General features: G+C 37.9%; 1 protein-coding gene across 3 annotated transcripts; it reads left to right on the top strand.

Annotated features, from left to right (window-relative positions):
* The first annotated feature begins 49 nt into the window (after positions 1-49).
* Positions 50-11963, top strand: Faf (ubiquitin carboxyl-terminal hydrolase-like faf). Of its 3 annotated transcripts, none has more exons than XM_076379005.1 (30): positions 50-340; positions 1792-2004; positions 2091-2355; positions 2440-2665; positions 2762-2896; positions 2967-3123; positions 3206-3526; positions 3603-3860; positions 3935-4033; positions 4131-4402; positions 4491-4692; positions 4765-5094; positions 5175-5509; positions 5588-5828; positions 5906-6043; positions 6151-6402; positions 6484-8201; positions 8269-8442; positions 8510-8651; positions 8797-9101; positions 9172-9422; positions 9499-9674; positions 9756-9952; positions 10039-10166; positions 10245-10411; positions 10477-10742; positions 10831-11066; positions 11151-11353; positions 11443-11690; positions 11800-11963. In XM_076379005.1, the coding sequence occupies exons 2-30, from the start codon at positions 1939-1941 to the stop codon at positions 11960-11962; spliced, it is 7671 nt and encodes a 2556-aa protein (XP_076235120.1). In that variant the 5' UTR covers positions 50-340; positions 1792-1938; the 3' UTR covers position 11963. The 3 variants fall into 3 exon arrangements, with proteins under 3 accessions (XP_076235120.1, XP_076235121.1, XP_076235119.1); XM_076379006.1 differs by having other exon boundaries at positions 60-94; XM_076379004.1 differs by lacking the exon at positions 50-340 and adding an exon at positions 774-903.
* The last annotated feature ends 3857 nt before the right edge of the window (positions 11964-15820 follow it).

The raw sequence follows: 15820 nt of genomic DNA, 5'->3' as shown, positions 1-15820 counted from the left end.
GATAGCCGTGTTTACAGATTCGCCAGTGAGTTCCATAACGTCACGTCAAAAAGTGCAACAAATATTTCTATCACCCGTTTACTATGTAAAGAAGGTTCGTTACACCGTTCTGAAGCGACCGCGGAGGGCCACGCCGACAGCAGAGGGACGTCCTTCATCGCCGTGCGTCGCGGCGCGTTTCGGTATTCGCTCGACGGGCAAAATTTAAAAGGTTCCTCTTAATACGGCAGTGCTAATCGTTAGGATGGTCGCCATTTTGTCCGGAGGTGGCCCGGTTGAGTGAACGGGGCGAAAAATAGTTTTGCTCCCTGGACACCGAGGAACCGTTGAAGTTACATAGGTATAGGAACCGCGACAGTTTTCCGCCTACTCCATAGAAATAAAACGGTTCGAGGGTTCCCTGGGCGGATCGCGGGACCGCGAATATTCGCGAGAAATCCCCCTGTGGTCGTCGCCTCGACGTTGGCTCTTTGTGAGCACGCCGTGGACGTATTTGTCGTTGTTTCGTGGTAATTCGTCGACGATTGTTCGCGGCATCCTTTCCGCGGCGATGCTGCCCGAGCAGCGAAAAGGGGGCCCGGCTTGGCCGCTTCCTGTTTCTAATTTTTGACGGTTGACAGCTCTCTCTCTCGGTGCGTTCGACGATACACCCGAGAGAAATAAAAAGAGCCAACGAAAGAGAACGAGAGGGGGAGAGAGAGGGAGAGAGGAAGAGAGAGAGAGAGAGAGAGAGGGAGAGAGGAAGAGAGAGAGAGAGAGAGAGAAAAGAGAAATAATTCGTGACATGACATCGTATCTTTCGTGGGTTGCGAAATTTTGAAAAAAAGAAAGAAAAAAATATATAAAAGAAAGAAGGAATAGTTGGATGCGGTAGATCAGTGGTTTCGCACTGGTTCCGTATAGGCGAGTGACACCATTGTTATTTACGAAAGAGTCGTTCTCGTCGGTTCGGAGAAACGATTGGAATTCGTCGACTGAAACCTTACCAAGATCATGCTGTCATGCGACTTACAGAACGTGCAAGACGTCCCTTGTTGTCTGTGGCTCCTCCTGACGCTTATTAACGTTCGTTTCGCAGATATCGCGGGCTTGAACCGATCGACGCTGCCCGGTGTTTTTTTTCTCTTTTTTTTTTTTTTGGGAGAGACTCGAATTACAGTGATACACGGATTCGATCGTGTACTTTGCTGGAACCGTTTGTTGTGTTACAGTTGATCGAGATCGAGTACATGATTGATAAATTAATCTGTTAATCACTGTAGATAGTCCTCTACGTCTTTGTATACAGATGCCTTGGAAATTGTCAGGGAGTTTGTCTTTGAAATCGACTCGACCTATCCCAGCCAGTTCTTGGAACTGACATTGTGGAGTGAGTTTGCAACGTTATGTATCTGAGATATACAAACAAGTGTGCCTGAGGCTCGTTATCCTACAACCAAAGATATCTATTTTGACAAACTATTGTGGGACCTCACTATCCTGCGTAAGGTATCTTTCTCTCATTCGTATTCGATGGAGAATATACTTAGGTTTTCCTAGAAAATCTACTACTTTTCAAATTAGCCAGATATGGTCCTGAGCCTCTGTTAATTTCCAAGGCAGTACTGTATTTCTTTTTAATATATTCATTGCTCTTATGTTTTGCTCCATGTTTGCTGTAGCTTTTCAATCATTGGAACAGCATTATGTCTATCATGTAGTTTTAAAAGATCATGTTTGTGTATTGTTGAGACAGTAGTGAAGAGTATGAAAGTTTGATATATTGTGGAATTTGTTGTTATTGTGTTTCAGATAATGTAGGTATAGTTTATTCAATCAAGGCCTTTAGGGTATAATTATATTTAATGTCAGTGAATGAGTTGGATGGTTATTATTGGTGGTGCAATTATTGGACCAAGAGGTACTAAGACAATTGGAATATAGCAAAGAGTGTGCAAAATGACGATTCCCATAACAGGCCAAGGAGTAGGCATAGACCCTCTTGACAGTCAGCAAAATACACAGGTACTGTTTAGCGATATTGTTTTTACTACAGTGATACTATTAATTGTATTCATGATATTTCATTTATAATGACATTGATACTGTAGATGCACAGTCCACCAGGAACACAACAATTGGTTGACACAATGTCTGGGCTTCAACTCACGGAGAATGTGGTACAAACAGAATGCATTAATGATATGTTAACTTCAGTAGAAGATAGTAATCAAGTTCAAGGGGACCCTGATTTTCCTGTCGCAAAACTTAATATTCTTCATGAAAAAATATCTAGTCCACGATGGGTTGTACCAGTTCTGCCAGAACAAGAGTTAGAGTGCCTGTTACAAGCCAGTATCGAACTTTGTAAAAAAGGTTATTATATGTAATAAGTAGTTTTGAACTTCTACATATATGATCAAATATTTTCTTTAATATTATCTTCCTTATTTTCCCTAGGAATTGATGTACAAAGCGAAGCATGTCAGCGCTTTTTTCGAGAGGAACTCACAATTTCTTTTACGAAAATATTGACTGATGATGCAGTAAGTAGTTGGAAATTAAACATTCAAAATTGTATTAACGCAAACTGTGCGCGATTAGTGGATCTATGTGTCCTGAAACTAGACAAGGACTGGTTTCCTCTCCTTGACTTGTTGGCAATGGTTTTTAATCCTAGTAACAAGTGAGTAATATTTTTTATGATTTTTTATGAAACAATTTTATCCCTTTTTTATACTGACTGATTTCATTCAATTTGTCGCCATTATATTTTTTCTAGATTTCACACATTTAATGCTGCAAGAGATTCAGAAACCGTTCCTCCTGGCTCTGATATCCCTGATGAAGAAGTTTACGCACGACCACCTCCTGATTCGAGAACTCCCCGTGGTTGGCTGGTGGATCTCATAAATAGGTGACTAAATGATATTATATTTTCGCATACGATTATTGTATCCATTGTACTCAAAACTTTTTTTTTACAGGTTTGGAAATTTAGGTGGATTTAAAATTCTGCTCTCTAGATTTCAGAGTGGTCAAAATTTAACAGTACCAGTTATTTATGCTTTAATCAGACCTTTCGGTTTGTGTTACGAACTGCTTACTGTTCCCACAATAGTTGAATACCTCATGCCTATTGTGGTAAGTGTCTTCTATATTGTCTAATACGTTCTTTTTTCTAAATGACAAATGCTTGAACGTGCATGCATTCGACCATGCGTAGGTAATGCTGCCTGTAATTTTGGATAATTTGACTGACGAGGAACTGAAGAAAGAAGCAAAAAACGAATCAAAGAATGACGCAATATCAGCGATAATTAAGGCCGCAAAATGTCTAGTGTCTCGAGTACCACAGCAAGATGAGATGATTAAGAATTTACAAATGCTGAGACTGAAGATGATACTGAGACTCTTACAGATTTCTTCATTTAATGGGAAAATGAATGCTTTAAACGAAGTAAATAAAGTAATTAGCACTGTTAGTTTCTATCATCGAAATGCGATCGTTGAAGAGGAAGAATGGCTCACTGCGGAACGCATGGCAGTAAGTTTAGAAAATAAAATGACAAGTTACATTGATTAATAAATATTAACCAATCGATACTATTCCCTTTACTTAGGTATGGATAAAACAAAATGGAGTGTTAGAAATTGTTTTAAGAGATTCTTTACATCAACCTCAATATGTTGAAAAGTTGGAAAAAATTCTACGTTTTATTATAAAAGAACGAGCACTAACGTTAGAAGATTTAGATGCAGTTTGGGCGGCACAGGCTGGAAAGCATGAAGCAATCGTGAAAAATGTTCATGATTTATTAGCAAAACTTGCTTGGGATTTTAGTCCTGAACAACTCGATCATTTGTTTGAATGTTTTCAGGTACCTATTATTACCATACTACAGTCCTCTTGTTCTAATAATTATTATAAGGTATTAACATCTTTCTATTCTAGACGAGTTGGAAAACTGCTAATAAAAAACAAAGAGAAAAATTATTAGAGTTAATAAGGAGGCTCGCAGAAGACGATAAGGATGGAGTAATGGCACATAAGGTTTTGTAATTTTCAGCTTTATATATTCATAATTCAATATGTTTCACATCTAATTTAAATTTAATTTAACGTTACAATTTTATTGTTTGAAAATCAGGTTTTAACCCTATTTTGGAATTTGGCTCATTCTGATGAAGTGCCTACAGAGATCATGGATCAAGCATTAAACGCTCATGTCAAAATTCTCGATTATTCGTGTTCACAAGAAAGAGACGCGCAAAAGACAATTTGGTTAGATAAGTGTGTAGAGGAATTGGAGAATGGTGATAAGTGGGTCTTACCTGCTTTGAAGCAGATACGAGAAATATGTTGCCTTTATGAACCAAATCCTCATGTAGTATGTCAGCCCCAACGAGGTCACCACTATAGGTATTCTGTTTACTTTAGCTCTGACAAATCTCACAGAGTATTTCCTTATTTATGTTTGCTTCATCAATTCCTTCTTTTAATCACTTAGGCAAGATGTTATAGAACGACTTCAAACAGAACATTCAACGGTAGTTCTCGTAACAGACAGTTTAACAAATTATATGGAAAAGGTTCGACAGTTAGTCAAAGAAAATCCGGACCTCGATCCAAACACTTTCATGCCCGATGGTCGTTATAATCACATTATGCAAGTGCAAGAAAGACTTAATTTCCTACGATTCTTATTAAAAGTAAGTCAGGATTATTTATCCAGTTAAAAAGCGTCATACAGCAAGTGTTTGTAATCGTGTCAATTTTTATAGGATGGTCAGCTATGGTTATGCGCGGATCAAGCTAAACAAATCTGGCAGTGTTTGGCAGAGCAAGGTGTATTCGTGTCCGATCGTGAAGCTTGTTTTAAATGGTTTTCCAAACTAATGGGAGAAGAACCAGATCTTGATCCGGCAATAAACAAAGATTTTTTCCAAAATAATATACTACAGCTAGATCCAGCATTGCTCACAGAAAGTGGCATTAAATGTTACGAACGGTTCTTCAAAGCCGTGAATTCTAAAGAAGGAAAGTTAAAGTTGAATAGAAGAACGTTTCTCATGAACGATCTTGAACTGATTGGTACGAATTATTTGTGGCGAGTAAGTAAATTAGTAGTACACATTTTCGTCTAACAATACTTAGTTCAATCTCTATTTATGTTACACATTCATGTGTTTAGGTGGTAACCAATAGTCCTGAAGAAATTGCAAATCGAGCCATAGAACTCTTAAAGGAAGTAAATACTAATTTAGGACCACGCCTTCAATCTTCGGTTTTAGAATTCCATGTAACATATATAGGAGAATGTATGGACAGATTAAAAGCGCACTATGATACTGTGTCCGTTTTAAGTACAGTATATCTTGAGGGAAAAGAGGAACGCGAAGAACAAATGTCGGACAAAATAAAAATAGAAGCTATGAAAATGTGTCGCGTTATGAAAGTGTTACAAGAATACATAAATGAATATGATACAGCCTTTTCAGGAGAACGAAAGATATTGCCATTGCATAGGTATATTTGTTTTTACTTACATAGGAAAATATTGTCTTTCTTGGTATAACGAAAAATATTGATCGCGTTTGATTACAGAGCAGCTTGTGGGAAAGAACTATACCTCATCATTCGTATCGCAAATCCTGGGCGTAATGCAACTGAAGAGCATATAGTCACTCACACTAACGACACGCTAGGATCATTGCGACGACAAATATTGCGCAAAATTAAAGCAAATGAGCCAAACGTGAAGCTTGACTTATTTCTTAATGGAGAGTCCTTAGAGCTGACAGATGATAGGAAAGTCCTTTCTCAAATTCCATTGAGATACAAAATGGTTTGTATCACTGATGTACTGTTACTTTTACTATAGTGGTGTTGATGCATGTAATGAACTTGATATTTTTTGTTTAGGTATTGTCTGCGAAGCTGAGTCAAGTAAATAGCAATATGCCAAGCTCACCAGATAGTAGCTCAGATAGTTCGACTAGTTCTCCGCATCATTTATATGATGCACGAAATGTAAATGCAGAAAATAAATTACCGGGCGTGGTATGTTAATTTGTCTACTTCTAAAGCTATATTTTTTGCAAATATTTGTCTTATTGTATCTTGAAATTTTTGAGATATTTTAATCGATAACTTATTTTTACTTGTAGGTTATGTCAGAAACATCGGAATATGCTACATTTTTCTTTCAATTATCGGATCTTGGATGCACTCTTCAACATGCGCAATTACGCGATGGTGCACGGAATCTTTTACAATTGGTGCCACCTTATACTCACACTGTACAACGATTACAGTGGTTTTTCAATCGCCATAGAAAAGATAAGAATGTTGTTTGTAATACTACCGTAGATTCTTTATTTTTTACTGCGAGTCCTACCGAAGTTTTATACAATTTAGAGGTAAATCAATCTGATATTTATATAAATAATGATACCGTCGTATTTTAATGTCAATTAAACCGTAAATGGTTTCTGTTCCAGGTTATGTATAGTTTATTAATGCCAGCACGAGATACGACATCAGAGAAGGCTTTCGATTTTCAATTTAATTTTATAATCAGCGACGATGCTGGAGTGATTCTTGAGATGTTAACTAAAAACAAATTTCTACCGAACGCGGACGAGACTACGAAACGGGCAGCTTATTTGACAGTGTTGAAGTTGTGTAAATTTTACCTGGTCGTACTCGCCTATGCAATGGCTATGATAACGGCGGAGAAAGACGACAACTATAATCCAGCTCTAGGTCCGAACTCAATTCTGAAGCATGCGTTTCTATTCGACGATAATCCAAATATCGATTACATGTTGAGGAGCGTGGGAATCCATTTAACACCGTATATTGTAGTTCGTAAATCGAGAACACCTGAACCAAAGCTTTTTAAACAAGTCTATCAGTGTGAACTACCAGACCTAGCTACCATTCGTGCCATAATTAGGCTAGCATGGGCAGCATCCACTGGTAATCTGAGTAACATAAACGCGTCCGCCGAGACGCTTCATAAATTACACGAGACGAATGAGAACGATACCACAAACAATCCCGATAGCAACGACGTATTAGTATGTAAAGAGGCATTGGAAGTTCTGCCAATCGCCTTGGTCTTGAACCCAAGCGCGTTGGAAACGTTGTCAAAGGACGAAATGTGGCACACGTTTCTAATAGATCTCGTGCTTCGAAGTAAGTCGAAAGTAATTCGAACGGCCGCGGCCGAACAATTCTTTCTCATATGGACGTTCTACTGTGATGATAAACAGCCACTACCTTTCGCTATAATGCTACTCTTTTCCGTGTTGAATACCACCGTCATAGAATACGCTAAACAAAGCCACGAGTACTTTCAGTTACTGTGCAAGTTGTTAGATTACGCGTACGCGATACAGTGTCCACTTCCGTCTGCCGAGTCGTTACTGATAGCTGAAATAGCGTGGTTGAAGAAAGTTCGTGACGAGGTGAAAGAGACTGGCGAGAGTCAGGTCGACGAAGCTGTACTGGAGGGCCACCTTTGCCTCGCCAAAGAGCTGTTGGAGATTCTGCCTTCCAGTAAAAATTACGAGCTCGGCTCAGACGTGAAACACGGCACGAATCTGGTGAAAGAGCTAGTTGAGGACTTCATATTTCCCGCCTCGCGTCTGATGTTGCAGCTTCGCAACACTGGAGAATTAAGTGCCTCACAAACGAGCCCAGTATGCACGACGCCCCAGTCAACCAGCGCGGCGTTCGATTTGCTCAGAGTTCTTTGTGCAGGCTGTGTACCTAACATGAAACTTCTAGTCACAATGCTCACCGACATGTTCTACTCGGATAAGGACGAGCCGCTAGTGGAATGGGATTACCTACCGCCAGTTGGGCTTAGACCGTTGAAAGGCTTTGTTGGCCTAAAGAATGCGGGTGCCACTTGTTACATGAACTCAGTATTACAGCAACTGTACATGGTCGAAAGCATAAGAGTCGGACTCCTGGCCGCAGAAGGTGCAGCCATGGACTTAAACGAAGACTTCTCGGGAGAAGAAAGGACCGAGGGAGAGCAAACGATAGAGACAAATGATAACGATACAAACGAAGAAAAATGTGGAGCTGACGAATCTAGGAAAGAATATAATATAGGTATTTTAAAACAAGTACAAGCCATCTTTGGTCATTTGGCTTATAGCAAACTACAATATTATATACCTAGAGGTCTTTGGAAACATTTTAAGTAAGTGGAAATATTTAGACTCTTGTGGGTTATGGAGGATAAAAGAATCAGAAGAATTTTTTTTCAGACTTCAAGGCGAACCTGTAAATCTTAGGGAACAACAAGACGCGGTAGAATTTTTCATGAGCTTAGTGGAAAGCTTAGATGAGGCATTAAAAGCCTTAGGTCATGAGCAGATAATGAGCAAGATTCTCGGTGGTTCATACAGTGACCAGAAAATCTGCAAAGGTTGCCCTCATAGGTACCTTCTTAATTCTTATATTCTGCTTTTTTCGGTAAACTGTAATACCGCATTACATTGTCTTCAGATATTCCAAGGAGGAGCCGTTCAGTTTGATAAGCGTGGATATTAGAAACCACAGCAATTTGTTGGACTCCCTTGAGCAGTATGTGAAGGGCGAATTATTAGAAGGTGCAGATGCTTATCATTGCGACAAATGTAATAAAAAGGTATGACCATAGGGAAATAGAAGTTACATATTAAAAAAATGTTTCTTAAGGGAGAAATTTATATTTCTGTTGGTAAAACATCGATTTCTTTAAGACATTTTTTATTACATAAGTTACATAGCATTATAGGATTATATTTTTTTAGGTCGTAACCGTGAAACGATTATGCGTGAAGAAGTTGCCACCTGTTTTAGCAATTCAATTGAAAAGATTTGAGTATGACTTCGAAAGACTTTGTGCTATAAAATTTAATGACTACTTCGAATTTCCAAGAGATTTGGATATGGAACCTTACACTGTTTCTGGACTTGCTAAGCTGGAGGGAGAAGTTATAGACTGTGATTACGAGGAATCCATGAAGGGAACTTGCACTAAATATCAATTGACTGGCATCGTAGTACATAGTGGACAAGCTAGCGGAGGACATTACTATTCTTATATTTTGCATAGGTATTTAAAATTGTTGCAAGCATTCAGGGTAACTTTTCAGGTAGAATAATTGTAATATTTTGTTTATTAGGCAGGGCGATGGCGTTGCCAAATGGTATAAGTTCGATGACGGCGATGTTACGGAGTGTAAAATGGAAGAAGAGGAAGAAATGAAGTCTCAGTGTTTCGGTGGTGATTATTTGGGAGAAGTATTTGACCACATGCTCAAACGAATGAGTTATCGAAAACAAAAACGATGGTGGAATGCCTACATGTTATTTTATACCAGATTAGATGTAGAAGAAAATACTTTAACGAAAAGCGTTAATGAATTATCATTGTGTAAGTATTATTTAGATTTTATGGTGCTTGAACGAGCTACAATTATTCATTATTACGAAAACATTTTGACCTTTAGATACGAAACTAGGAGTTATGAAAATGCCCCCGGCTATTGAACACAGCGTCAGGAAACAGAATATAAAGTTTATGCATAATCGGAACCAGTTTAGTGCAGAGTATTTTCAATTTATTAGGCAACTTGTGTCTTATAATACTTACGTTGTTGAAACACCAAATTTAAATGAAAAACTTGTAAGTTGATCCGGTAAATGATAATCTTTTGAAAGTATCTTCTAAGGAATGCATAATAACTTTTGAGCTCTCTCATTACAGAGTCCTGAACATGAAGAACTCGCAATGTTGTCTGTTCAACTAGTGTCTAGATTCCTGTTTTATACAGGGTTCCATACTAAAAAAAAGTTACGCGGTGAAGCAATGGACTGGCACGATATCTTGTATTACCACCTGCGAAGTTGTAAATCTGTGCGGTCCTGGTTTGCTCATAATATGTTATTTAATCATCCTCACAGGTATAATTTTTCTTCTTTTTAAATACACGAATATGAGAGTAAGAAGAGTAGATCAGTATTTAATGAAAATAATCGATTGTTCTCAGATTTAGCGAGTATCTCTTGAATTGTCCCAGTCCAGATGTTCGAACAGCTTTCCTCAATATTTTTGTAAGGCTTGCACACATCTCTCTAAAGGATGGTCCATGCGCACCACCTAGTTTAAACGCACCAAGTAAGTCCTGTTCTATCTTTACAGAAATAGGAGATCTTGTCTGATATTAATATTAATAAATTATTGAAATATTCCCAGTCATACTTTTGGACCCAACAGCGACGCTCAGTGATCATTTATTGCATGCTGTTCTTTCTTTACTTCATCGTGAAATGACAGATCATTATCGTCACATGTCTCATTACTTGTCCCTGTTCCACAAATACGCGTCGATTGGTCTTGCTGAAAAGGCACAGTTGCTTAAAGTAAGTATTTTCATTTAAAGTAGCACGAAAGCTAGGTCATCTATTATTGTTTTTTCTTCTTGTAGTTGAATGTTCCGGTTGCGTTTATGTTGTTTGCGATTGACGACGGGCCCACTCCTACGATAAAGTATCAATATGCTGATTTAACGAAGCTGCATCAAGTTGTCAGTATGTTGATACGCTGCTGCGATATATCATCGAAAGCGCATTCGAGTCATGCACAATCAGGAGTAGCGCCTCTACCAAATCCATACGGTGATCCAGCGTGTCAGAACGAATATCTGATGCCTATTCAACCGCAAGCAGCAGATATTCTTTTTCTTAAGAACAGGTACGATTCATTCTGTGGAATGATTTTGAATTGAGATACATAGAAAGGAAAATTAACGAGACAATTAAGTATGATTCCGTTACAACAGTTACATGAAGAAACTAATCGAGGACGTCGACAGTAACGTTATTGACGATACAATAAAATTAATACAATATTGTTGTTGGGAGAATCCGCACTTAACGCGAGTACTACTTAGCGAATTATTATGGCAAATTGGATTTGCGTTTACACACGAAATAAAGCATCACACAGAGTTGTTGCATGCTATGCTTCTTATGGAAGATTCGTGGCAAACACATCGTGTCCATAATGTACTCAAAGGTAAAAGTATATTTCATTTTAGAATAGATACTGATATATCTGAAAGAAATATATAATTATTGTTGCACCTATAAATATTTGTAGGTGTACCAGACGAAAGGGAAGGTTTATTCGAAATCATACAAAGAAGTAAACACCATTACCAGAAGAGAGCTTATCAGTGCATCAAGTGCATGGTGCAACTTTTTAGTAAATGCAGACCTGCGTATCAACTCTTGCATCAAAGTCCTGAATTGAAAAAGAAATGGATGCACGCTATTAATTGGCTACACGAAGAACTCGAAAAGGTATTAGGAATACAAGAAGTAGGAATACAGGTATTAGGTATAAAGGAAGAGGGAACATTCATATTCTATTTACCATGTTGTATTTTCAGAGACCGTATACTTCTACTACTGATGCGTACAGTAATTGGACTCCGCCAGCATTGTCTAACTACGTTACGAACGGTTACCTTCTACAGCGTAGTCACAGTGCAAGCAAGACACTGGAGAAAGCATTCGAATTTTGCTCTGATGCAGAACAGGAAGTGGAAGATACGAACGAAGAGTGTGCGGAAGAAGCAGAAAAATTTCAACAACCGAATAGAGAAGCCTTGCGGCCAGAATTACAGAAACTATTGGAGTAAGGTTCCATTGAGAAATAATAAATACCATTAAAAAGAAAAACAGTACACACCCTTCTAACATCAATTCCACAAACTTTCAACTTCGTTTCTCCGTTTCTATTGCAGTTGCTACCCTGACGTGAGCCTGTTAAAGCCACTACGAAAGGAACAGCTACTAAAGGAAAAAGCACAGGCTGGACCATCTCTAGTTCATCCTCCTTTTTTTATAGTTAGCCAGTTCAATCCACAGAACTGTGAGTCATCACAAAATACCAGCCGGAATCCATAATGAACGCTAAACACTGACGTTCTACCAAGTTGCTGCCACGGTGAAGCAGCAAGTTCAAACTACCTAGATGTTACTGCGCCAGCAGCTTGGTGTCGAACGATAGAAGCATCTGTACAGATATAACTCGCAGATCTGTTCTTTTCTTTTTTCTGCAACTGATATTCACGGACTTGCAGTTGCGAGCATTCGTAATTGTGGGCAGTTGATTCTGCATTCAGATACAATGCGTGTGGTATAATCCTTTTTGCACCATTGAGAAAACAAACGAATAACGATAAGAACAGCCAGGCGATTATGATTAAGAACAGAATTTCTACGTATTGGTTGAGGCAACCAATTCTCATCTGGTTTCTTTCTTATGCCTAACATATTCGTGCATTCTTCGTTTCGCGTGTATCCATGGCGATTTTTCGGTTTTTTGGAATTTAACAAAAAAAGAAAAAAAGAAAAAAAATACAGACGTTTTGGTAGGAAAACATCTGCCGAAGAGATTGATAATAAAAGAGAGGGGGAAAGTAAGAGTGAATGAGTGCGTGTATGCGTGTGCGTGTGTGTGTGTGTGTGCGTGTGTGAGAGAGAGAGGGAGAGAGCGAGGGGAGAAAAAGAGAAAAAGGAAGAAAGTGAAAACGAAAGAAAGAGAGAGAGAGAGAAAAATGAAACGAGTTAACTAAGTATCTGACTTGCCTCGATTAATGCATACGAATTCGCGTTAGAGTACGATAAGATTGTATAAATGTATAGCGAATAGTGTTATGGATTCCCATTTCTGCCGAATAGAAAACAAAAGGTATGAGAAGAACATAAGTTTCCGTATACCTATGTAAATTTGTTACCAATAAAAAACGAAACGTTAAAATGAAACTTTCTAACGACCGAAAAAAATAAGGCTAAAAAACTATCAATAGTTCACAATACGATTGGAAATAATAGTTTCGCAGGATAAAGGAAAAAAAAAAGAAAGATCAAAACGAGAGATCTATCCATTTAACAATATTTCACTATTTTTTACTCTTTCAAGACGAGTCGAAAAAGAAAAGAAAGAGAAAATAGAAGAAGAAATTTCGTTGTACTTAATTTCGTGCATCAAAGATGAAAAGTCATTTGCCTGTGCGGTTGACTCAACTGCTCGAAAGAATTTAGACGTTATACACGATGAAATGCCTCTCATTGCGCCTGATTTCAATTGATCCAATTTGATAAAGAGTTGTGCCTTCGATATCGTGCGACTCCATTCGTATTTTTAGGTAGACGTTTAAGGGATCGAATTGTTGCCTCGAATTTTTATTACTTGTAATTTTGTCTGTTACGTTTTCGATTAACCGCGAAAGAGAAATTATAATATAGAGAGGAAGGACAGAATTTGGATGGAACCGCATGAGATTCGTCGAATGTCGTATACGGCGCGGAAGTCGATACGATATTATATTTATACAAGAAAAGGGAAACTGCGGACAGGATAATTCTAATCATCATAGAACAGTGGGGAAAACACGACGAAGACTTGTATTTTTGTTCATCCCTTTTCCATCTAAGGAGTCGCTGCACCCTGAAAGAGAAGACAAGCCTTGTTACGTCGCTCAAAATTGTTCGCAGAAAGACAAAAAAAAAAGGAATTGATGGGAAGCGTGACGATGAGATGCACACGAAGAGAATAACGAGGACGAAAGAAAAGGAACAGGAAGATTGAATAAGCTGTGGTATTTTCGCAGTATTGTGCGCAGGAGCAATAAGAAAAGAGATTCGAAACTGCTTTAATCGTCTGCCGTTTCGCGGGAGGAGAAGTGCGACGACACGAACGTGACGACTGCGATCGAGCGACCCTCGTGAAACTTAGGAACTGGCCATAGCTCTGACTTATTGAATAACACGTGTTATATAGATATTATATGAATAATATTAAGGAGAAAAAGAAAAGAAGAAAAAGGGGGGGCAGAGACATAAAGTCGCGTGTAACAAGGGATATAAGCGAGCCGTGTGTATACATAGGAAATCGTGCGATTGAAATAAACCAACGACTAAATGTCAAGACACCAGGAACTAACGACACATTAATTATTGTTCGTATGTATCAAATATCCACGTTAAACAGTGTACCAAATTATATGATAGCTTCTATTGGTTAAAGAATAATAATAATAATTATTAATATTAATATTAATAATGAATAATGGTACCTAATCTTACTCAGATATGTACATATACAACTGCTTTTTATATGTGATAAAAATTATTATATTCCTATTATACATTGAGGGTAGTAACGCTATTGTAAATCCTGGTTTTTTGTACACAGACTGTATGCTAAGTTCTTTTCTTTCTTTCTTCTTTTTTTCTTTTGTAAACGAGAGAAGAGAGAACGTAGTCTATAATTATTTAATAATTTAATTGTATCGTTAAATAAGCGTAACACAGATCTTGTATGATAAATACATATAATAATATGTCTACATGTACGCGTGTTAGTGCACCACGTGCCCACACGCATCATGTACACATACATTTGCATATAATTGCGATTTCTTTCGGGAATCAATGTTGACGATCGAATGATCTAATCTCAAAGTTTGCGTTATGATACGACAACATGATGTCATGTTTTAATAGCTTTCTTTCATATACTTTTCTTCATTTTCGAACGAGCGATATATGTAATAGAGAGAGAGATCAGAGAAAATACGAAATCGCGACAGCCGGTCATGTGATCCTATAAATTAAAAGAAACAAAAAAAAAAAAGAGAAGAAGAAACTAATTAACCGATCAATTGTCCACACTACTCGTGGTTCCATCGAACGAGCATTATTGTTTGTATATTTTTTGCGTGAAGCGACAAATCTACGAGAGTCGATCAAGATTGGCGGTCCACTTTAAATGTATTGTATGCTCGTTTACTGTGACGGTGACAAAAAACGATTCAGTGCGACAAGTATTGTTCATTTTTGTTTTCTTTCGCGCGGAGCGTCGTTGAAGTGAGAAGAATTAACGACAGAAGGAAAGAACTGCGAGAAATTTTGGAATAAACGAGCGAAGAACGGTATATACAGATATATCCATGTATATATGTCGACATTTATCGAGAAGCGTCACGAAATCAAAATCAAAGGCAAATGCATGTAGAGCATTGAGCAGGGAAGAAAACGAATAAACGAAATCTGTACAGTTGTATGTTTAAGTGAGACGATACTCGAGGAAAAAGATGAAAACGGTAGACGTTCAACGCGTATTAACTATTTCAACTGATAAACAAGATGAATTTTTTTAAAACGTGAACGAAAGCAAAAGAGAAGTCCCTCGTCGGTGTCCGTTTAGTTTTAGTTGTAAAAGTAATTTTATGTATTAACTTGATCGACGCTCTAGTCAGTAAAATTAAATAAACGAAAGGAGATTAATCACTTCGTTCATTTCGTAGCATAAAGTATCTCTCGATGTTTTCTTCTTTCTTTCTCTTGTCTTTTATTTCGTTTTTGTTTGGATGTCAAACACTCGAAGAGCTTTTATATTTAAAAAGTATATCAAATGCTTGTGCTTGAAGGATCGAAAGTTTACTCCACCACTTCCGGTGTTCGTGTGTCTCATTTGCCTTTGACGGACTTTCTTTCAAGGGTGGATTTTTGATCAAGCAGAAACGACAGAGAGGAAATAGCAAGACAATCGATCGATTAAACAACCTCGTTTAATAATTAGTAAATCTAGACGGGTACTGATTTTATCGACCCTTTGCGTTCCGTTTCCAATTTCGAACTTACTCATTTTTCTCTCGATGAATTCCATTTCAATCGATTTTTGGACAGAGTCGCGAGTTCTAGCAAGTTCCACGCATCAACGAATAGACAATAAAAGAAATAGATGATCGGCGCTTT

This window comes from Calliopsis andreniformis, chromosome 5 (assembly GCF_051401765.1).
Source record: "Calliopsis andreniformis isolate RMS-2024a chromosome 5, iyCalAndr_principal, whole genome shotgun sequence".
Classification (NCBI taxonomy): domain Eukaryota; kingdom Metazoa; phylum Arthropoda; class Insecta; order Hymenoptera; family Andrenidae; genus Calliopsis; species Calliopsis andreniformis.
The sequence above is the reverse complement of the archived record's forward strand: the minus strand, read 5'-3'. Positions and strand labels throughout refer to the sequence as shown.